This window comes from Oppia nitens, unplaced genomic scaffold, assembly GCF_028296485.1.
Source record: "Oppia nitens isolate AA-2021 unplaced genomic scaffold, nextdenovo-longstitch-racon4-pilon3 scaffold8_pilon_pilon_pilon, whole genome shotgun sequence".
Taxonomy (NCBI): Eukaryota; Metazoa; Arthropoda; class Arachnida; order Sarcoptiformes; family Oppiidae; genus Oppia; species Oppia nitens.
The window spans coordinates 2506091-2532282 of record NW_026533252.1 but is presented as its reverse complement, the minus strand read 5'-3'; the positions used below and the strand labels follow the sequence as shown (position 1 = coordinate 2532282).

The window sequence follows — 26192 nt, the reverse complement described above, 5'->3', positions numbered from 1 at the left end:
AAAAAAACAAAATAATAATAATAATAAACCAAAACTATAATAATAGTAAAAATAATAATAATAATAATAATAATTTAATTATAATAATTGTTGGATAATTTAAAATCGCTGTTTTTGTCTGCGTTCTCATCAGATCTCAATACAAAAAAAATTATAACAAACATTTTATTTATATAATAAATTATCAACAGTTATTTAATGATATTATCATTTTTTTCAGTTGAGCTAATGTGTTGATGTTTGCAAACAATATATATTTATATATAAATATAAATAGTATTATGTAATAAAAACAACGACCAGTAATAATAGTGGTAATCTAAGTAATAATAATATTATTATTATTAAGCAAAATGATATTTCAATGGTTTTTATTCTAATAATAATAATAATAATAATTGACGCTTAAATGTTTTAGTGATTTTTCAAATTAGACATAATTTATATAATATTATAATTATAATAATAATAGCAATTATAATTCAAAATAAATAACAATGTCTTAACTAATTAAGAAATAATAATAATAATAACTTTTTATTATTATTTCAAGTGATGGCAAAAACGTTAATTTGTATACATTTTACTCGCACACTGTTAGCCGTAGTGATACTACTATTTAATTTGGTGTCGATTCTCAAGTTATTCAACTTTCCATACACACCATCACCGGACTATTCGCTGGTGGTATTAGTGCTAATAAATATGATATTAGTGTTGGGACTGATATCGGCGGCCACACAGCACTTGAAGACACTGATACTGTTTGGTTGGATAATGGCGTTGACAGTGTTGTTAATATTTTTTGGTAATACCGTCTCATCTCAATATCAAAGTGATCTCTGGGGTAAATATTTGCTAAAATTTATTATCTTATATTTTTTTATACATTTATAACTAATATCTAATATATATATTAATTATTTTTAATTATAATCATAACATAATTTGCATATTTGTTGTGTTGATTTGACTCTTATCTCCTTATACTGTATAAACATAATATACAATACATACAACATATATTACAGTATTTGTAAATATATACAGTACTATACCGTATATAATATATATAATGTATATACAATTATTTAATATATGATAAACAAACAAACAAACAGCAAGTTTATCATATAAATGTTAATTAAATTATACAGTATAAGTATATATATATATAATATTTAAAATTTATTAATAATATGTATGTAATACCAGAATAAAAGTTAGTTATTTAAAAATATTTATCATAAAATATAATTATAAACATTGATATAAATAACTTTTGATATCTAAAATTCGTGCATTAGTTGTCTTTTGTTAAATTACTAGAATATAATACAAGAATTTTATTAATTCCAAGTATTATAAATAAAAATTTATATTTTATCACATAATTTAACATTCTTTAGCCCTAAAGTTGCATAATGTTTACTAATGTATTCAATACAAAAATAACCAAAAAAAAAATCTGTTTATACTTTACTGTAAAATACAGTATATACTGTTGTATTTATCTATGATATATAATTTACAGTATGTATTGTATATTAGTGCGAATAAAATCATATGAAATATAAATGATTATAATTAAATTATTTCAGTCTAATGTTTGTTATTTGATAATCAATATATTTAATATATATATATATATAAAGATATTTATATCTATTTACTGTGCATATAAACTGGTATATTAAATTAGATATAAATCATGTTATAAATATTTAGGCAATTATTATGATATAATATATTTCCACAAAACCGTTATATTGATTGCTTTAGCACAGAAAGTATTATATAATTATACAAAATTTTATTTAACAATTTATACTGTAGTATTACATAATATTTAGGTATGTCTTATAATACTATATTATGGCAAATAGCATATGTAACTCAGTTTGTGTAAGCAATATGTAATAAAAATTTTGTTATTGTTGTAGTTTGTATGCATACACGCAATATTATTTTTATTTTTTATCTGTTATTAAATAACCATTACTAATATACTGTATATATAATATTAATACTGTGATATAATACTATAAAAATTAATGCATTAGTTTGCATACAAAAAATTGGCAATTTTTTTATATTTATAAAGTACTTATTGAATATATTATTCAAAAAAATGTGGCAAACAAGTAACAAACAAAAATTCAATTACTAAACATATATCTTTTTTAAATAGCCTTTTATGTTAATACAATTGTCTAAAGTATAACAGATTTGGTGTGTGTGAACCCGGGCATCAACAACAACACACGCCCTGTGCTTGTAAACAACAATTTTATATATTATATTTTTATTGGACAGGTATGTTATATATGCTGTGCATCACAATCATAGCGTTTGCCGACGCTATCTGTGTAATAAAGTATCGGATGCCTAAAGAACAGATGGCCTGTCATCAGCAACAACACTATCATCACAACCAACAGTCCCAACACCAGTCAACACCACCGCCGCCACCACAGCCACCGCCGGTGTCATCGCAGACACCTTATCAGCAGCAGGTGTTTGATGTACCGCCGCCTCCACTCTCTGTCAACCAATACTATGCCTCCAAATCTGATCCACAATTTCACGCCGTTTGATACTAATTATACAATAAATAAATATAATATCATATGATATATGTCTCACAAAAATAATTGGCTCAGATATACTATATATTTACATAATAATAATAATAATAATAATAATAATAACTACTATTATTATTATTTACATCAAACACGTTAAATATAATGCTTATACTCATTATATTTAATAAGTTTTCATATGTTAAGGTTACTCTTGATATCACACAAACATTTGTTTTCATCAACAAAAATAATATTTATATAATTTGTAGTTTTAATGTACAATAATTCTATGTTCAATAATTAATTGAAGAGATTTTTTTTTTAAAATAAACAAATGATAATAAATTGAATGTTAAAGATTTTACAAACCAACCAAAATGATAATTAAAAATAAATAAAGTATAAAACATCATATTTTTTTACATTTTTGTATAGTAAAGATACAACTACTACTCAAAATCGAAATAAATAATATGAAATAAATAATTAATTAAAAAAAATATTGCTGTAATAAATGGTGTTTTAGGTGCTATAATAATACTAAAAATAATGATAATTTATTATCATTTTGAATAATGTATACAAAACATTTTTTAACACAAAAAAATCTTTTTAATTATATGTGATATACTGTGTTGTAATAATAATTTATAATTTTATTATTATTATATAAATATTACACTTCTTACATGATATATTTAAATAATTAATTTTAAAAGATTACCGTATATTATATTTAAATATTGTTTTAATTGTTTTTTTCAAAATAATATAGGCTTTTAAAAAATTGCACATTCAATATAAATTATAAAATTGCAAAAATAATTATTTTTCAAAAAAAAAAATTAAATTACGACTTAAAATATATCGTTTTTTACTTTAAATAGATAACAACAGTACAAGAGTTTCTTATCAAAACATTTATAATAAAATAAATTATAGTAAAAATTTATTATTTAGAAAAAATGTTTTTCAGAAAAAAATCCAATTTTATTATATTGTCTTATATTTTTTGTTTTTAAATCTCTTATATACTTAACTACTGTATATATATATATACTGTATATGCCTATTGTTATGTCGTTTTATTGATCAATCGTTTAAGTTTTAGTTTTGCTGTTGAATTGGCTCAATATTTTATATTTTTAAAAAAATATTATATTTATATTTGCCATAATGTGTAAAATTATATAAAATCTTAAATATTTTTAGTTGCCTAACGATAATAATAATTATTAAACTGATAAATTCAGTATCTTTTGCTTTGACAAATGGTTATAATTATTAAAATAAAATATTACAATTTATATACAAAATAATAATAATAATAATAAATTAAACTCATAACTTGCTCAAATCAACTTAAAAATATCACAACACACATACATATACATACAATATATGTTTAATTATAGGCTATTAATCGATAATTATAAAAATTATATATTGTTATATACTGTATATTAGATATATATAGTCAAATTAACTTTAATTTCATTAAAATATTATTGAATATTGAATATTAGAGATCTATTTTAGTTTGTTTTTATTTACAGTAGATTTGAATAATTAAATCAATAAATTGAATTACATGTTATATGATATTAAAGTTAATTGAATAATAAATATTGATAAACATGACTATTATATTAATTTCTAATTATTTTTTACTTAATTATTCAATTCCCTAATCATTAATATCTAAATTTTAAAAATTGAATCATTAATAATTAAAAAAAAGATTTTGCTAATTATTTTACATTAAATAAATTAAAAAAAAATATTAATTACATGAATGTAAAAACAAAGTTATGCTCAAAGTATATAATAAATTATTAAATCAAATATTATCGAAATATTGACAATAAATTTGTTATAATAAATAAATAAATAAAATATATTTAGAATATAGATTTGACAATAAATAATAATTGATAATAAATATTATTAAATATTTAGATTTGGTCGTATATCTAGTAAATTTTATTTTATAATAATTATAAGCTAGCTACTTTAAAAATAATGGCAATGTTAATGTGTAATATACTGTTTACATATTATTAATGGCAATAAAATTAATAATTTTTGACTAAATATAAATAAACTTTATTTCAATATTTGTTTTATTATTTAATGGTATATTGTATTTACAAAAACAAAACAAAAATTAATAAAAATATGTAATAAATTGTTATAAAAAACAATAAATAACATCATATTTATAAATAATGTTATTATAAATAAAATAGACAAAATTAACAGTAATATATATATAATGATAGTAGAAATGTAGTGTTGTTTTAGACACAAAATTATAATAATAATTATACTTATTATAAAATAATTTTTAAAAATCTCTAAATGTGTTGTAATTGTTTTATTTCTAATTTTTATATATATTATTTACAATAAAATTATAATTTTATGTATAAATAATAAAAACCATTCAATTTAATTAAAGTAAGTAATCTATATTATGTCTAAGATTATTATTTTTTTAATTATTATTATTATTATGCTATAATTGAATAATTTTAATAAAACTAATTTCTAATTTAAAATAATTTTTAAATAACTAATATTTCTAAATATTTATACCCAAAGACCTGAGTATATAATATTATAATACATATAATAAATATAATAGTAATAATAGGTAATAGGTAGTAATAATTTTGAAACTATCTACAAAAAGGTAAGTTTAATATCACTTTTGTAATAATTGTTACTATTATTTAATTTTGTTGTCAATATAAATAGTAATGTATTGTATTATACATTACCAATACATACTGTAAATAAACCACAATTGACTCCTCAGTTTAGAGACAGACATTTGACATAATTATATTGTTAAGAATCAACATTACATTCAATAATAATAATACTAAAATTGTAATTAAAACTATAAAACATAAAATATAATAGAAATCTAAAGTATATTTGATAAGTTAATTAAAGTAACAAAAATAAAAGTTTAATTGTCAACAAAAATATATTAGGAATAATAATAATAATAATAATATACAGACATATAAAAAATAATAACAAAATAAATGCTATGATATTTTTCAGACATTGCTATAATAAAACAGTAAATTTGCTGTCAATAAGTCGATATTATATATATATATATAGTGGGCGGTCGATGCACTTTAATATAATTTTTACATTGATTTTTATTTGTATGACTGTGTGTGTGTGTGTGTGTGTGTGTGTGTGTGTGTGTGTGTGTGTGTGTGTGTGTGTGTCTATGTTTGTGTGAATAGAGAGAAACAAATCTACTGTATAGACAGTTAGAGTCAAATAGATTAGATTCCCAATAGATTATTACCGGTATATATATAAAAATTGTACAACAAATTATAGTTTTTCAACTAATATGTAAATAAATTGAAACAAATTAAAAGTGTTTTGATGTTTTTTTATGAAAGTAAATATAGATATAAACTAATATTTTTATTGAAATTAAATTAGTGTTTAGAATAATATTTATTTTTCTGTAAATAATATACTTTATTTTCTAATAAAATTCAAAAAATGTTTTATTTATAAAATTATTGTCAAAATATTAATATTGATGTTTATTATTAAATTATCTTTAACTGAGTTGAGTTTAATTGAGTCTAACACATGAAATAATAATTATAATAAAGTATTTTGAGTATTATTTAGATTTTGTATATCATTTTTTAGTATATTTTTCACATTTTAATATTTCTCAAAAATATTTTCTAAATTTTGTATTTTTTATGTAAATAGCATTTCATATTCAAATAATCAAAAAATAAAAATCTGAAACATTTTCTATCACATCTCTCTCTCTCTCTCTCTCTCTCTCTCTCTCTCTCTCTCTCTCTCTCTCTCTCTCTCTCTCTCTCACTCACATATTCAATATATTTTTTATAGTTGTCTCTCTATTTTTTATTTAGATTTACAAATATCGAAATGCAATTCAAGTATAGCCATCAAAGAGAGAGAGAGAGAGAGAGAGAGAGAGAGAGAGAGAGAAATAAAGAGTGAATTCAGTGATGCATAACATAATTGAAACTCAAATATGAGAAGATTTTGACAGAGTATATGTCAATGAAATATATATATATTATATATTTGTATAAATATATGGAGATTTACTTTACTATTTCAATCACTGGCGATAATAGTCAACAAACAAATGGCAAAAATGAGATAGAAATACAATACATGTATATTGTTATATCATATATAAAAAAAACTTTATACGATTGACTTTTACAAATTTATTTGTCATTTTGTTATATATAAATATACTGTATATATCAGGGTTGCTAAAGGTTTTCCGTCTCAAGAGGATATAAAGGGGTTAAAATGACAAAAATCTCCAAAAATCTTGCGGAGGGTATAGGGAGGAGTCAACAATTTTTATTGCATTTTTAAATGACAATTTTTACCAATTTTAGTAAATTCACTATAAATTATTCAAATGTTATAAATATTTAATATCTTAAGTTTTATTATTTTAAATGCATATTTTGAGTTAATTAATTATTATTATGTTTAAATGTTATGTTAATGTAATATATTATTTTTCAGCATTTATTTTGTATACATAAGCTATATATTTATATTAAAGTTTTTTTGCTGTAAAGTGGGGGGGTGTAAGACCAAAAAATCATGCTCTAAGGAGGCAAGAAGGCTTACCCCTACCCCACCCTAAGCAACTCTGGTATATATATATATATATATATAACTTATATATATTATATGTTATGTATAAATCCTGATATATCACTGGATAAGTGCTTTACTTTTTTTCCGATTTGTTTACCAAATAAACTTTGAATATAATATTTTGTTACTTAATTTTAGCTTTTTTCATACCCAACAAACCATATCTTCTTTTATATAAATCAATTGAAGAATAATTTTATAGAAATAAATAAAAAATTAATATTTAAATTTACATTTATATATTTTTTATTGTCAATTGATCTTATTCAATTGAAATTAATGAATAATATTTTTTTATACTTAATTAATTGAGTATTATTAAATAATTATATTTATATAATTAATAAAAATAAAAAAATAAAAAATTATATATAAAAAATTAGCATAAAAATTATGTTTATAAATTATAATATTATATGTCTTTATATTAGATATATATATAATATAGTCGGAGATATATATATATATTATTTTATTATTTATACATTTATTCATTTAGTCTATAGTATCATATAAATATATAATATATTGATATTTCCAAAAATTATATTATTATGTAAAAAAACTAAATTGGCTAAATAGTTAATTCAATTAGATTTCAACAAAATCTAATTATTATTATCGGAGAATATAATATTATAAATGTATTGATGTTTTCATTAAATATAATTTTTATCTTAAAAAATAATCTGATTTTATCTATCGAATCAGTCTTAAAATAAAAGCGTACAAACATATAGAGTATCTTTAAAAAAGTCAAAATATAGTATATATACTCTATATATCATATATAAAGTATTTTTTTTGCCACAAACTCACTGATGATTGACTGTTACATTATTCATGAAATTGATTTTTTAATATATAATATATTTCTCAGTCAAACATTTATATATCATATATATATATATATGCGATGAAAAATCGCTGAAAAGTCATTCTCTGTCTTAAATGTGATGTTTGTTTAAATTTATATTTATAAAGTGTAACATAAAATTTATATTATTATTTTTTTGTTGTTTTTGTTTTGATAATATATAAACTTTTAGTAGAAAAAACTAAGTTTAGGTTCTTTCTTCATTTTTTTTATTTATTTATAAGAAGAATATATAATTGACTGAATTTTATGTTAATTCACTAAATAAACAATATTTTAAAATTTAAATTTTGTCTTATATTTGTTGTATATATATATATTTACAGTATATATGTGATGAAAATTTAAATAAAAAACTTATCATGATAAGATTGTCAGTCATTTAGTTAGTAAAAAAAAAGTTAGTATAACTATAGTTAGATTATTAAAGATAAGATATTTTTTAAATTTTATTTTTTATAACTATATTAATAATAAAAAAATAACTTTTTTTTTATTACGATAAGTACTTTAAAATTTTATTTATTAAATGATATTTTTACAACAAGAAAAAAATCTCATATAACTGACACGTGAGTATATTATAAATATATTTTTTTATTATAAACTTAAGTGGATATATTTAATCATTTTTTATTTCTAACAAATTTTCCAAAAGTTCAAAAATTAACTTTCAAAATTTATTATTATTTTTTAATATCAATTCTCAACAATAATTTTAAAACTTTAATGTATATAAATTTTTAATTAAAGTTACAATATCAATAACGTTTAGATCAATAATTTATCTTTTATTAATACTTTACAATAGACATTTATAGCTTTAAAAAAGTACAGTAATATAATAAATAAAATAAATAAAATATATACTATAAAGGTCTATAAATGTAACCAAATATTATTAAATTTTTTATAAAATTACTTTATTATTATTTTTTTAATATTTGTAAAGTAATTATTTTTATAAACAAATGTTTTTACAAATTATTATACTTTACATTATATACTGTAATATGATTAGTTAAAAAAATATGTTTTATATGATTTTTTTAGTGTCACTAATCATATTGTTTTTAATAATATACATAAATTAATGACAAATGTCATGTTATATAATATTTAAAGACAAAGATACTGCATATCATATATACTGTGTATAAATATTGTATTTCATATTAATAATAATTATTATATGAAAAATTATTATGCCTATATTTCTAAAATTCAAATATCAAACCAATCACATAATAACAACAACTAATACTACAAAAACAACAACAAACATAACAAACATACAAAAAAATTGAGATTAGATATCAAATTATGTCAAAACATTGTTAAGCATTCAGAAATACAGATATTGTCTCTTCAAAAAACACAATTTAACAATATCTTCAAAACGTCATTTTCAATTGTCAGTAACATATTTATAGACAACATCAACAACAACAACATCACATACAACAACAACAATGTGATGCAAAAAAGTATTCAAACAAATGAAACAAAGCTTAAGAATAATTTTTAATGTGATATTTTTGTTTAACAAAATATTTATAAAAATATATATAATTTTTGCTTTTGTTTTTTTGTCTAATAAAAAATAAAATTAAGAATATATATATATATATATTCAACGCAAAGGATTAGTTATTTTTGTTATATTCTGAGCACAGGATTGTTTATTGACGCTCTCTTTCTCTCCCACTCTGTCTCTAAGTATAACTACCAGTGCTCTCTCTCTCTCTCTCTCTCTTAGATTCTTTATATGTATTATTCTATGACTCTCCCACTCACACTCTCACTGACAACTAGTACTCAAAATGTTTCATAAGGTTGGTTGGTTGGGGTATTAATGTGTGTGTATAGCGCTTCTGTATTGTGTGTGTGTTTGCAGCGCCTGTACTACTATTTGGATGTCAGTGAGCATATCGAGTGTCCCTCTCATTCGGATCCTATTTCACAGTTGCTATTGATTTGTTAGGTTATAATCATTGGGAAAAATAGTACTGTATATACACTACAAAATTACATCACAGACAATATGTATGGCAACAACAACAACACTAAGTAAGTACTGTATATGAGTTTTATGTGAGTGAGTGTGTTGTGTGAGAGAGAGAGAGAGAGAAAGAGAGAAAAAGAGAGAAAAAGAGAGGACTGACAGTTATGTAACTAAAAGCTAACAGTGTGTCAATTAATCGGTACTTTATATATATATATATATCTATATATTTATATATTTATATTCCAAGTGATGGTAGAAAACAATAAAGAAAAAAAGTTTTTTGACGACTGACTGACTGCAACTGTCTATATGTCTATCTATATGTGTGTCTAATGTATTTGAAAATCAAAAAATAGCCAAAAGAGATGTCACTCCACTTAAACATTTCATTTCGATACAAACATTACAATATCTAAGTATATAAATATTTATTCACTGAATTTTCTCTCTCTCTCTCTCTCTCTCTCTCTCTCTCTAAAAGCAGTCAAAAAATGTTATTTTTATTTATTTTTTAGATACCATTTAATGCATTTCACTGTCGATTGGTTTGCAAGAATCACAAGAATAAGGATAACAACTACAACAACAACAATAAGTAGAAAAAGTCATGAGATATAAGTGTTCACAACAGCAGCCGATGTCCTATCAAATCATAAAATACAGTCTCATATCATTGCTATCATTGATGATATTGTGCACCACTTTAGCCATTATTCTCGTTTGTTTGGTTTCTGTCGATTATAATAACAATCTAAATGATAGATCATTGGGTAAGTTAACAGTCATTTATTTTTTTTATTTATACCATTATATACATATCGTACATATCGTACATATAGTTATACATTAATGATAACAACAATATTATATATTTATTGAAATATTGCTTACCATTAGATCAATTTCTTAAAATATATATTACTCTATATTATCTATATATAGATATATTATTCTGTAGTTATTTATGCACATAAACTGCATATCAAATATTATTATATTTGTATTTTTCTGTGTACTTTCATTGATTTTATTTTGGATCAAAATATAGTTTTTATTTTGTTTTACTATCGTTTTTTTGTAGTTATTAAATATTATTAAATAAACCATTTTTACTAAAATAGTAATTATTTTTATTAATACAACAATTGTATTATTATTATTATTATTACACTATATTGTGAAATATTATTGAACAAATAATTATACGTGTAGTATATAGTAAAAGTACATATATATATATATATATATATATATATATCTATATATAAATTATATAGATATCAAATATTATAAAATCATTATAAGAAGCTTAATGTTTTCAGTATTCTATTTAAACATTTATATCGTTATAATATACTTATTTAAATCATATTATTGGATCTATAATTTGTGTCACATTTATTATTTAACATTACTCTTATAATACCTGTATATAATTTATTAAATATTGAAATTTTTATCATTCAAACAAACTCTAAGTTAAAATTTTTGTGGATTTATTCTTTTCGTTATAAATATTTTAAATTACATAATGACATAAACATACATGAAAAATATAAGAAATATTGTTTAGTATTCATATATTATATATATATATATGTTTGAGGGTATATTATTATATATTAAATATATATTTTATATAAAAGATTACACATAAATATGACGCTATTTTAAGCATTTCCTATTCATTTAATACATAGTATCTTATAGTAGATATTCTCTGTGTGTTTCTCTCTTATGGTATAAAATATATTATATAATATTTGATACCATTATTCTCACTTTTTTGAGGGCGAATATGATATTTATGTCAAATCTTATATATCTATACCAATACATGGCATATAATCTAATGGCTTATTAAATGTGGCACTTCTATCGCATGAATGTATTGAATAACACATTGCATGGTCTGTATATACGGTATATACTGTATATATATATGATATATATACTAAATTTATATATGTGTATAAAAGCTATTATCAAATAGTAGAAATTGTTTGGGCAATGATTACTGAATAGATTGAATGAAACGGTCGGAAACTTTAGCTCAAGAAACACCATTTGGCTCAAAGTGTTTCACTACTATTCAATATATAGTACAACTGTATGACAGCGACACAGATCTACAGAACCGGGAGGAAAGGCAATGGAAATAACACTTGAACTACAATTTATACATATCTTTCTTTCATACATACATTTATAATATAATAATAATAATATATGATATAGATTTAAGATATATAAGTTACATACACTTTGTATGATGATATAAATATCAATAATATTATTTATAAGTGCATATCTATGTATGTGTAAGATTACTGCCCTAATAGCTGGACTAGTATTGGGTATTGATATCCATCAGTGATCCATAAGCGCCTCAAGACGTCTTGTGATATGATTTTGATTTAAAATCGATAGAAAATGTCGTATTCATTATAAATGATTTATTTAATATATAGTATATACTGTGGTTGTATTGATAAATGTGAGGATATATCAAAAATTTGTGCTATGAATAGCACTAGTAGTGGTAGATGTACTGTATTAGACAAACAATAAGATACATTTAGATGTTATCTTATATTTATATATATATATATATATAAAATACTGTATTTGTGTTATTTGTCGTTAACTATTGTTATACTATAGAAAATTAATGTCAAACAAATATGTGATAACAAATAAAATATAAAAAAAACAAGAAAAAACAAACAAACAATAATAAAATATAACTCTATAGTGTTATTTATGTATATTACAAATTATATTTTAATGGTAGTAAAAACTATACGATAAAACATTTTTATCACATTAAGCTGCTGGTGCTCTTTAAACAAGATTTACTGTTTTTTTTCATTATAAGTTATACTCTTATATAAATTATTGGTATTATATAAAAATATTATAACTGTAAATCACGTTTTTATTTTAAAAATCATAATTTTTTTATTGCATTTTAATAAATTTCATTTTATGAGAAACAGTCGATTCAAATAGAAAATTAAAATATATTATTTTATAAATTGAGTTACAATTTGTAAAATAAAAATTAAATTCACAAACTTTCTCTTAATAGACTTAATTAATGTTATTATCATTATTATCGACAAAAAAGTACTTGAATTTAGTTTATATTTTAAGTTTTTAACGAATTTATTATATGCTTTATAATTTTATATCGTATTTGATTTGAATAATGCATTTGCATTTCAAATGCAATCGAAATATATATTAAATCACATTAAAGTTTATAGATTTTATGCTAATTTTTCACAAACCGACGACTATTCACACGAATAATAATGAATGAGACATAAAAAGGACTAAAAAATAAAATAAAATTTGTGTTCAGATTTTTATTTATAAATATATTAATATACTGTATATTCATTTCAATAATTGTAGAAACATTTAAAACCCTTTTTATGCGAATTAATATGAAATCCTTTTATATTATATATAATAATACTTTATATATTGTATAAAATATGTTTGTTTCACAATTTTTAAACACTTTTTATATATAGATTATATATACAGTATATATATATTATTAACAAAATTTGTTTAACAAAATATGAAATTAAATTTCTATAATAAATTACATGTTAAATGACATAAGTAATAGACAAATATATATCAAATAATAAAATTTATGATTGAATTTGTTTTTATATATGTATATAAAAAATATGAATTATATGCTGAATATAATTGAATATTTGGGGCAAAAAAATAGTTTCATTTATAATAAAATGCCAGTTTTTTTGTACAACAATATCAAGATTTATTGAATTGTATATTTCAAATAAATTTTGCGATTCATTCAAATACATAATTTTTTTAGTGATATATTATGACAATCCATATGTATTAATAATAAGTAACAAATAATAAGTGTAGTTCAGTTAAAGACTAAATTTAGATTAAATAAATTTTCAATTGACATTAGAATATACAAAAAAAATATTAAGAAATTATAACATTTATTGAATAATTAATTATATTGAATAATATATAATAACAATATAAAAAATAAAATATGGATATAAACGGTAAGCATTATTGGATCGATTCAAACACAAGTAGTAGTAGTTATTATACAAATTAATCTACAAATGTATGTCCCATGAGATGACAATACAGTATGTCAAACGATAATTAAGGTTAAAAATATTTTTGTATAATTATGTATGCATTATTAGTAAAACATTTATTTAATTTTCTACATTTAGTTATACATATAATAAATTATACAATTGATAGTAATAATAATAATTATTATTATTATTTTATATTATAAAAACTAATATTAAAAAAGTATAGAAATATTATTTTTATAGACTATTGAATGAATAAAATATTTCAAATATGTTAAAAATCTACATTAAATGTGAATTATGTTGAATGAAATTGATTGTAGCAAAAAAAATTGTGTGCAATATATTTCTTTGGCGCTCACAAAAAATATTATAAATTTTTGTCATTATTTGGATTTAAAAAAAAAATTTATTTTAGAAATCTAGAAAAAGACGAAATACAATACATGTATACAATATATATATATATATATATATACAATAAAAATGAGAAAAACATCTAAATTTATTTCTAGCCATTAGAGTTCTTTAACATAGGTTTAATAATAATAATAATAATCGTATATTATATATAAATATATATACATATAATATCGTATATATCGTATAAATATTACAAGACTTTGAATTTGTTTTAAATAAATTGGTTTTCTATGATTTTCAAAAAAAACTTGAAAAGTTTTGTTTACTGAAATCTATAATGCCTTTTTGAGTCTGTCTGTCTGTAGCATTTCATTTTGCGAATTTTGAAATTCTGACTTCAGATTCGGTTAGAGGACTACTAATAATGTATTGAAAAGTTGCATCAAAATTTTGATATCTCTTCGGGAACATAGACAAAATGGCGGCCAAAGTAAAGAAAATTTTAAGCAAATTTTTTTTAAGTATAGATTTGAATAAAGCATCAAAAACAAGCATAAAAATATGCATTAAAATTTTGATATCTTCGGGTACATAGATAAAATGGCGGCCAAAATAAAAACTTAGGTAAAAATTTTAACGTTTAGAATTGAATAGATCATCAAAAATAAGATATTATAAATCAAAATTATTAACTTTTAAATAGTATGATTATATTCAAAGATATTTTGTTATATTGAGTCACTTGATATCCTGCATGACTATAGTTGAGTATATTTTGTTATACCGAGTCATTTGATGCCGTACATGACTAAAGTTGAGTTTATTTTGTCATACTGAGTCATTTGATATCATACATGACACTTAATTTATGTATATTTGACGTTTTTAGATTTTTATATGTTACCTTATAGCCGCTATAATGGTTTTCAATCTATTCAAGTTTTTTTCTGAAAATGCTTTCTAGCATTCTTAACTGGTTTTCTATGACTCAAATAAAAAAGTGACATTTCGTATATAATATATGTATAAATTTATTTTTATTATTATTATTATTACTGGTATATGCTATTTAAACTCTAGTATATACTGCAATATTATGGTAATCAAATGCAATGATTACGAAACGACACCTTATTATTATTATTAGACTATTTATAGTGATATTTGACATTTTGATTCAGACATTTATATAATTTACAATTTATTTTTGTCTATATTTAAAGTCTTTATGTGCGACTAGTAATTGATTAAATATATTACTGTAATAGTAGTACACTATTAGTTGCACAATAGTGAGAGAGAGAGAGAGAAAAAAAATATTTAATGATCTAATATACTGTACATTTAAATCACGATCTCTTCAATGTAATAGTATATTTAGTCTCTTTAATTTTAAGTACATTTTATTATTATTATTATATGTAGTAGTTTTTTAGTTTTAGTTTAGTATTTATTAATAATAGTATAGTACAGTATTAGAACTATTATTGATTTTGTTTTTATTTATTTAGTTTTGTAATAATTTGTTACAATTGTTAATAATTTAATGATAAAAGTCAAGGTTTAACAAATGTCAATATTTAGTATATATATAATAATTGTAATATTAATAATTATAAATGACATTCACTATAGTTAAATAGGCTTCTCCATGACCATTACGTCATAAATAACTTATTATAATAAAATAAAAACCTATTCAATAGTGGATTATTTAATTTATAAAAACATATTGTATAGTATTTTAATACTGTATAACTATAGCAATCGCATAACCTATTTTTGGTTTCATTGCTGATTATTATATCAAATAAGCATTTATGTGGAAAACAGATATTTTTACTTAAATGCATCATTGGCTGTCTATTGGCATTAAAATATTATTTATTATAACTACATATTATATATATTACAATATTACACAAAAGACTGTTTTAAACATTTATAAACAAAAATATTTACTTCAAGTCAAGTCAAGTAATGATTTTCAAACTAGTATCAAATAACAAGTTCTTAATGTAATAATAAATTAATTAATACATAAAAATATATAAAATGATGTAAATAAAAATAAAATATTAAATATACTCTATATGGCAACCATTAAATAATATTTTATATTTTTTTATATATCAAATAATTAACTCAATGGAAAAACACTATATTATTATTATAATGGAAAAATTATTAAATTAAATGCTATAAATATGATATAATAACTACAGTAGAATATTATATAAATTATTATTGAATTTTATTGCTGTTATTACTGTTCCGGATGTCTATATAATCTAAAAATAATATTATAATAAAATTATTGCTTTAACTGGCATTAGTTGCTGTAAACACGAGTTAATGTGAAAAAATCAATTTTCATCATCACTGATAATGTATTTATAAATTTTGAACAGATTTATAATTTTAATATAACAAAATTTAAATAATTTTTTCATTATATTTTCAAAAACACTTTCGTTTAGCAAATAATAAATAATTTTATTTTTGCTAAATTTCTAAATTAATTTCAGTTGCTAAGTATTACTGAAAATTGTTAAATTGTATGACTTATGTGTGTGTGTGTCATAAAATGTCAACATTATTGGCAATAGTAGTCTCGATTAGGGATATGTTTATCATGATTATCAACATCAACATCATTTATTAACCATAAATTTTATGCACCATTTTTTTATTATCAACATTTTGGGTGTAACATAACATCATTTATTTTTTTTGTAATAAGTTCATCAATTTGTCAAAAATTGATTAAATTAAGAAATAATATTTCATGTTTATCATCAGTATATCAATGTTATTGTCAGTTATTATGTCGAATAAAAATTATCATTTATCTATTTTAATTAGGTATCTATTTATTGATTTATTATTTTTTTTAACAAATGATAGAAATAATATCAACTATAAAACTAGGCTACTGTTTATTAATATATACTGTATATATATATATCATAACAATTTATTTTGATAAATTAAATTTATAAGTTCAGTTCAGTTTAAAAATAATTTATTTAAAAAAAAATAAATAGAAAAATAAATCAGACACAATATTTTTTTAATACGTTTTTATCGACACATTGTTTCTTTAACATTGTTTTTTCAACAACAAAAAAAGCAAACCTAATCCTAAAGATTTACTTTAAGATAGTTTGGGGTAAATCTTAAAAATCTCTGACATTTCCTTTTAACCTTTTGTGTTGTCACTAATGTAAAGTATGAATAAAATAAAATCTTTATTTTTTAAAAAAAATATATGTATTGAATATATAATTTTAAAAGCATTTAGACTGAAATAGATATTTAGTCAGAGAAAGAAAGAAAGAGAGAGAGAGAGAGAGAGAGAGAGACAATCTTATCTAACATTTAATGTAGAACCGACTTTAGAGAAACAATACATATAATACAAGTAAATCACAATCTTATCTCCCAATTGACCAGGATGAAAAATTTTTATATAAAATAATAAACATTTGCTTTCATACCCAAGTGTTTTATGCCATCTCTTTTATTATTGATTATAAGAGAGAGAGAGAGAGAGAGAGAGAGAGAGAGAGAGAGAGAGAGAAAAAGAAAGAGAGAGACAGAGAGATAGTAAAATAGATTTTTTTATTTATTTAAAAACTTTTTTATATATACTTTAGTTGATAGTCTATATTCTATTAATGGATAGAGCCTTAAGATAAAGCAATTGAGTTTAGATTTAAAGAAGCATATATACTGTACTTATTTCTGTATTTAATATGTTATATATTTTTATTATAAATGGTATGTATAAATAGAGAGAGAGAGAGAGAGAGAGAGAGAGAGAGAGTTTGAAATAAACTATTTTGCTATTAGTTTTCTTTTTTATTATAAGGTATACTCTATTAAATAAATAGAAAATTATTTATCTAAAGTATATTGTTTTATTAGTATAAGACTAGAAACAAACAATTTAAAAGATAAACAAACTAAAGGCTATTTCATATCTCATAAATCCCTTTGAGCTCCAAAAAAGAAATATTATTGCTTTTACTGTAGTTTAAGATTACATATTATATAATGTATACATATATACTGTATATATATATTAATGTATAGCTTTATATATACTGTATATAAAGTAACAATTTTATTATAATAGCTTATAATTTATTGTCTAATATTAATAATATTATTTATGATGAAATATTATACTGTATACTATAAAATATACTGTTTATTATATTGAAACATTTAATATTGTGTCTTATATTGATAAACATATAAATATTGTTGACATTTATGTGTAATATTTAGTGAAATCTACTAAAATACTGTGTTTTTTCAAATGTTTAGTTATTCTATAATTTTTATATAAAAAATTATATTATTTGAATAAATTCTTCAAATATGATTTATTATACAAATAATATGTTCAGTAATAAATGTTTTAAAATTAATATATTATTTTTATCACTAAAATAAAACATTATTTTTATGAAAAGATATTTTCATTTTTATTTATTGATAACTTTATAAAGAATATAATAGAAATTATTCACATTATTCTATATAAAACAAAATAAAATATTTTTTAATTTCAAATATAATTAAATTATATTTCTGGTATTTTTAGTTTTAAAGAAATAAAATGCAAATTTATAGAACTTTTGTACATTTTTTAAAATTTTATTTCTTAGTAAAAATTTTTTTATTAAGATTTGTTTTGTTTAAGCTGTGATTTTATGCTTCAAAAAATGTCATTAAATTGGACTAAAATTATATTTTTAAAAAAGCAAGTAATTGTGTGCATTGGATGTGATTCAAGTAAATGGTAATTCAAATATCCAACAACTAATTTACAACGAAAAAATTTATCCATTTATTTGTGTTTTACATTCAAAAAAAACTATAGTTATTTTAGTTATTTAATTTTAATTTCTACAACAACAACATTTTTATGACACAACTTACAGTCAAACAAACTTAATATACGTTTATTACGTACAAAAAAAATGTGTTTAACTGTATTGTTATTTGCATACATATAATATTTTACTGTATATTTATTTAAGAAATTTTGTTTTTGGGCGAGAGATTTGAAATGTATTTTTCTTATTTTACTAAATGAATGAATGAATGAATGACTGATTGCAATGAATGAGCGGAAAACATATACAGTATTTTTGTTTATACTGTTTTTTGTATATTTATATATAAAATTCAAGTGAAGTGTCTTTAATTAAAGTCTTCAACACCACTAAACTGTAAGCCAAAGAATTATTATAGTTTTAGATTAAATACAATGAATGAGAGAAAAGTAGAAGAATTAGAAGTAAATGAACAATATTTTTGTATTTTCTGAACCAAACACTTCTCTCTCTCTCTCTCTCTCTCTCTCTCTCTCTCTCTCTCTCTCTCTCTCTCTCTCTCTCTCTCTCTCTCTCTCTCTTTCACCAAACAATGGTATTTAATGAAACACACTTATTGTTGTTATAATATATTTAATAAATCACACAATCTGTGACTTTCCAGCAGTGGTAGTCATTATCTCAGTTACATCTCATCCCATCTCATATCAAACATTTCCTTTTATTTTTGCTTTTATTTATTATTTCTTGACTGAACTTAATTCCTGATCTGAAATTTTTATGTTATTTATACTAAAACTAATGATAATAATGGCAAATAATAAATCCTGAGCCAATCATTTTGATATTAATCTCATTTCTGGTCACTTATGTTATTAATGCAATAATGCTAATGATATTAAAAAATTAAATGGCATTAACTGTATATATAATAAATAAAACTGTATTAAACGTACATTTATTTTAGATGTTTTAGTTTATAGGAATTTATATGAATAATTTTTGGGACAATCTAACCAACCCAGTGGTCATCGATTGAATATAGAAATCATTACCAACATAACTGTGCCGTAAGAAACATAAATATGTTCTCCAAATACTTTATATAAAAAGTAGAAATATATTGATAGACGAATTACATTAAACATTAAATATTTTTTAATTATCAAATCTCAATGCAAATATTTATTTATTGAATTGACGTAAAATTATTTTTATTTTAGCTGAAAATGAGGGGAAAAATAGTTTTATTTTTATTATTAATGATCTTTGAGTCAATAAAATATACAAATAATTAAATAGTTAAAAACAAACAGTAATTATATATTACATTAAATAATAGCATAAATGTTTCGATGTTAACTAAAGAAGGACTTTTAATAATAAATATTTTAAAATTGTATAATATATATATGTGTTTATATATTATGTAAGACTATAGTTAAAACATTGATAATTAATGAGTTTAATTATAAACTATTTTTTCTTGTTTTTTATAAATATATTTTATAACAATAAACTACTGTATGTTTGGTAACTGATATGGAAATTACTTCAAAAAGCATTATTCAATTCAATGTTATCTTTGCAAAAATTTTTGTTTCACATTATAATTTATAGTCCAATAGAGTAATGATAGTAATGGTGTGTCTAAATAAAACAGTTGTTTTAAGTGAAAATGCAGTAATAATAATAATATGACTGAAAAAAACAACTTTTATACAGTGTATATACAATATATATAGAAAACAAATCCTTTTTAGTTAAACTCATTAGTTATCTCTTTACTCATTAATTTTGAGAAAAGTGAAAACAAAGACAAACTATTATAGATTTTATATATCTGTGCGATAAGTAAGTCAAAAGCCAACTCACAAAACAATCAAAAATAATAATAATAATAAAAATATGATAATAAATTGAATTGAGTTAAAAAAAACACGGCGTCTATTATTAGTATCAATATTATACTGTAAACTACGACCGGCGCATCCTATTTAGAGATTGTTAGAGAGAGAGAGAGATAGAGAGAGAGAGAGAGAGAGAGAGAGAGAAGATATATATATATATATATATATATATATATATATATATATATAGAGAGAGAGAGAGAGAGAGAGAGAGAGAGAGAAGAGAGAGAGATAGAGAGAGAGAAAGAGAGAGAGAGAGAGTAAAGGCCATAATACTGTATAAACCAATAACTACTGTGTGCTATAAATGGTAAAAATAAATGGGCAATTCTATAGTTTGGCACTTAGTTAATGAACAAACACATAACACAAACGATTGAGCATCAGCTCCGGGGTCTAAATTGTGTGTACATCTGACGCCCAGTTAGTTTTTGATGGAGAGGTTCACTGGAAATATCGATATCCGTTTTATGCCAAACCACTGAATGCCAGTCACTAAACAATTTGTTTATTGATTGCAATTCAATCGATTTTGATTATATATATATATAGTATATAAATTATAGCAAAGAATAAAAGATAAATTTGTTATGCAATATATAGAGTGACCAAAAAGTTAAAATTATAAATCGGAAAATTTTTTTGATAAATAAATTATTAGTTATTAAAATTTAAATTATTTAATATTTTATATTTAGTGTATATTTACTACAAAATACATCAATACTACTAAATATTGTAATATTACTGCATTTAAATATATATTATTAGATATTTGACAACTTATTGTTATGAAAATTGTTATTTTATTCATTTATATTTTATTGATATAAAAAACGGATCACATATTTAACCGATGGTCACACTATAGTATAGTAATGGATACAATACATAACAATCTTATTGAATGCTCGGCACACATAACAAACATTAAGAATATGTGACGATTGATATGGCATTCATTGGCACCAAAGATAAGGCAAATATAACATAACATTTAGTTTATTTCCAGACTATTAGTTAGTAGTAGTAGTAGTAGTAGTAGTAGTAGTGATAGTATAGTACACAGTATTATATTATTTGTAGTATTAGTTACACAGACATTCATTTAGATTTTTTGTTAGTTTGTTTGTTTGGGTCTCTGAGCGATAAAATCAAGTAAAATAACAATAAAAACCAAACAAATTCTCGACACAAGAATTAGAAATTATTTGTTTTGCTTCAGTTTTTTTTTGGTTTATATTCTGTATATAATAAATATAAATATATATTGTATTTCACAATAGTTTGCTTTATTCTCTATCTATTTATCTCTCTCTCTCTCTCTCTCTCTCTCTCTCTCTCTCTCTCTCTCTCTCTCTCTCTCTCTCTCTCTCTCTCTCTCTCTCTCTCTCTCTCTCTCTCTCTCTCTCTCTGCACTCCTAATTAACAGCAAACAGAAATAAAACAAAACAATAGGTTTTCATTGCAATATTTACTTTTATAAAAAAATTTTAATATTTAACAACAATAAAACCAATTTATGGTATTTTCTGATTTATAAATTTTGTATTTAAAATACTGTATGTTTGTGATTGTGTTGTTGTAAAGGAAATTGTTTTTTCAATAAAATAAAAATATAAGACTTTACTGTATTTTTTAATTTAAAATTTTTGATAAAATATATCATTTTATGTGTTGATGTAATAAATCCAATGTTTGTTTAAAATGTTTTGCTTTAATTTTTAAAGTTTACTTTTAAGATATAATTATATAAAATATAATACAAATATTTTTTATAGATTATTTAACTCATTGAAAGGCCGTTTACTTTTGATTATAACTATAAAGTGTATATAATAAATTGATAAAACATAAAGCCATGTTTTGTCTATTATTTTAGATCCCTGTCCTCGCATTAATACACCCAAAAAACACTGTGATTTTTCAAACAGCACAAGTAGTTTATAGCTATTATTTTTTAAGTCAAACTTTCTGAGAAAGAAACACATAATAATAAAAAAAATAAAGTCTTAAACTGAAAACTAGTAGATAAGGCAAACAAACAACAAATAAATGAAAAAATATTTTTGTTGAGTATTTTTTTATACTTTGTGTTAGTAATGATAGTAATGGTCACTAGAAATTCAATGAAGAAGAATAAGACTCAAGAGATTCTTTCACTCAGACACAAGAGACAGACAGACAGACAGACAGACAGACAGACAGACAGAGAGAGAGAGAAAGAGAGAGAGAAGTATTATATTTTATTGACTCTTTCATTACATGTGTGTTCACTCAGTCCCAAACCCTATAACCTCTGGTGCTCTATATATATACTATCTCTCTATCTCTTTCTCTCAGTCTCTCTCTCTCTCTCTCTCTCTTTCTCTATCACTAACTCTCTCTTTCTCTCTATCTCTCAGTCTCTCTTTCTCTCTCTCTCTCTCTCTTTCTTTCTCTCAATCTCTCACTTACTTTAGTTTTCATGGAATTATTTGAATCATTCGATGCAATAGTTTTTTGGTCCAAATTTGAAATGAAAACAAAAGCTCTTTTTGGTATTGACTTGATATCCTTTAGAGGATTCATTGATAGCTAAACATTGAGATGCTATGGAAAGAGAGAGAGAGAGAGAGAGAGAGAGAGAGAGCACTGGTAGTAGTGGTAATAACCAGAGAGACACTCTCACGGTTTGAGGATTTGCATCATTAACTTTACTGTTACACATCAGTGTTATCTATATATACTGTATAGTACTCTATATACTAAATATTTATATATATTTCTAACATTCCGTACATAATATAAAGTACATAATATTCCTATTTATAAAATCAATACAAACTATTGCTTTATTGATGATTGAAAAACAAACTTTTTTCTTCTGTCAATCAAACCGCCAAAAATGCATTTTCAAAGGACTGTTGTATTCATTGACTATGAGTGCTCCGGCACTGGCTTATAAACTTTTTATTGTATAAACTTTTATCATTTTGTCGATTGTCGTCATGATTGCCGAACAAATAAAAGATTTTTTTTCCAATTAAATGAAAAATAATTAAAGTAATCAAAGTTTAATATACTTTTAGTGTCTGTTTTGTCGGCAAAGGTTTAGATCTGAGATGAAGACCCCATACATATTCAATTGAAGACTCCAATCACGTCACTGATCTCATCATCAATGGTATGGACTGAGTCTTTGAAGTCTTCATCTTAGCGTTTCATTTGGGGTTTGAGATTACAATCCAATTACTTTTTCGTGGATTTATTTGTAATGCCAGACAACTAATTAATTATATAAACTATTTCTTCTTCTTCTTCTTCTTCTACTACTTCTACTATCTCTTCTCTAACTACTTCTTGTAGATCACACTATCGATTCTCAATACACAATAAAGAGATCTTTTATATATTGTTTGCCATCAAAACATACATAACTTTTTTATTTCTTATTCAACTTCATTACACAGAAAGAGAGAGAGAGAGAGAGAGAGAGAGAGAGAGAGAGAGAGAGAACACTCGATTGAATCCATAAAACTTAATGAGAATCAGTTGAATAGTTTTATCAATTTTTGTAATTAATTATCATATATACAGTACTACTACTACTTTACATATATTTATATTTGGTTTACTTATAGTTTTATTTGAATGTGTAAAATACTAATTCATTAGAGATTGTGTTTATTATTAAAAGTTAATAAAATATTTTATTAAAGCATTTATTATTATTATAAGTAATTTTAAATTAAATTAAAAAACAAAATTATAAAGTGTTTTCAAGGCATGTATTTACTAATTATATTATAGACACTCGAGTCCTAAAAATATAAGAAAAACACTTGAGGTTTTGTTTAAATAAATTACATATATTTTTTGATAAATAAATTTTTAAATTTTATATACAGTATCACAAAGTTAATGTTATTTTATACTTTTAAAAAATTTACTCAAAATAAATTTCAATTTGAAACAAATATATAAAAAGTACAGTATTTCCATTGTATATGATTTTACTACATATTTATATTTTATATTGTTTGCTTAAAATATTTACTAAACCTTATAAAACATATAAAAAATTAATTTATTTTTGCAATTTGTTTTCTATATAATTAAATAAATAATAGTAAGTATTCAGTATTCAATCAAAATAAGCAATTTATTTATGAAAATTTTTATCTGAATGTAATCTTATATGTTTTGAAAATGTTATTTTCAAGAATATTCACATTTAATTTAATTATTTATTTACATAAAAATAGGTATAATATTTGTATTGACTATAATCACAATAGTCTTCCTGCTGGGACTGGTGGGTGTATCGAAAGCCCATTTGCCAACTGTGCTATTGTTCACGTGTGCCGATCTGTTTCTGTTGGTCACCACATACTACGGCAGTTACAGCACTCGCAATGCAAATATGGGCGCATTTATCATATTTTTGGTCACAACAGTCCTGTCTCTAACATATTCACTAATAATTTGGCGCAAATGTTGTCTATCATCTACCAGTGCCACTACTGAACGTCTTCTAAGGCCTCATCGGCATAACATCTACGACTATGAAGACTATGACACCGATAGCAATAGTAATACTACTATTCAGCCAACGTTTCTATCATTTACGCCAAATTTTAATGACTTTAATGGACAACAACCACAACAACAACAATTACAACCACAAAATGATTGCACTTATTGGACGGTTGAGAGCAATGAATGCAACAAATTGATTGTCGACAGATATGCCGTTTAAAAAAAATTTATATACAATTATTATAAACTT

The 26192-nt window shown here is 21.8% G+C and overlaps 2 protein-coding genes across 2 annotated transcripts; both read left to right on the top strand.

Annotated features, from left to right (window-relative positions):
- Positions 1-555: 555 nt before the first annotated feature.
- LOC128964325 (uncharacterized) lies at positions 556-2597 on the top strand. The gene is made up of 2 exons (XM_054310910.1): positions 556-847; positions 2317-2597. Exons 1-2 carry the CDS (start codon positions 556-558, stop codon positions 2595-2597), a joined length of 573 nt encoding a protein of 190 aa, XP_054166885.1.
- A 7523-nt stretch (positions 2598-10120) lies between these two features.
- Positions 10121-26183, top strand: LOC128964353 (uncharacterized). The gene is made up of 4 exons (XM_054310943.1): positions 10121-10245; positions 10431-10599; positions 10699-10953; positions 25669-26183. The coding sequence occupies exons 3-4, from the start codon at positions 10791-10793 to the stop codon at positions 26160-26162; spliced, it is 657 nt and encodes a 218-aa protein (XP_054166918.1). The 5' UTR covers positions 10121-10245; positions 10431-10599; positions 10699-10790; the 3' UTR covers positions 26163-26183.
- Positions 26184-26192: the final 9 nt, after the last annotated feature.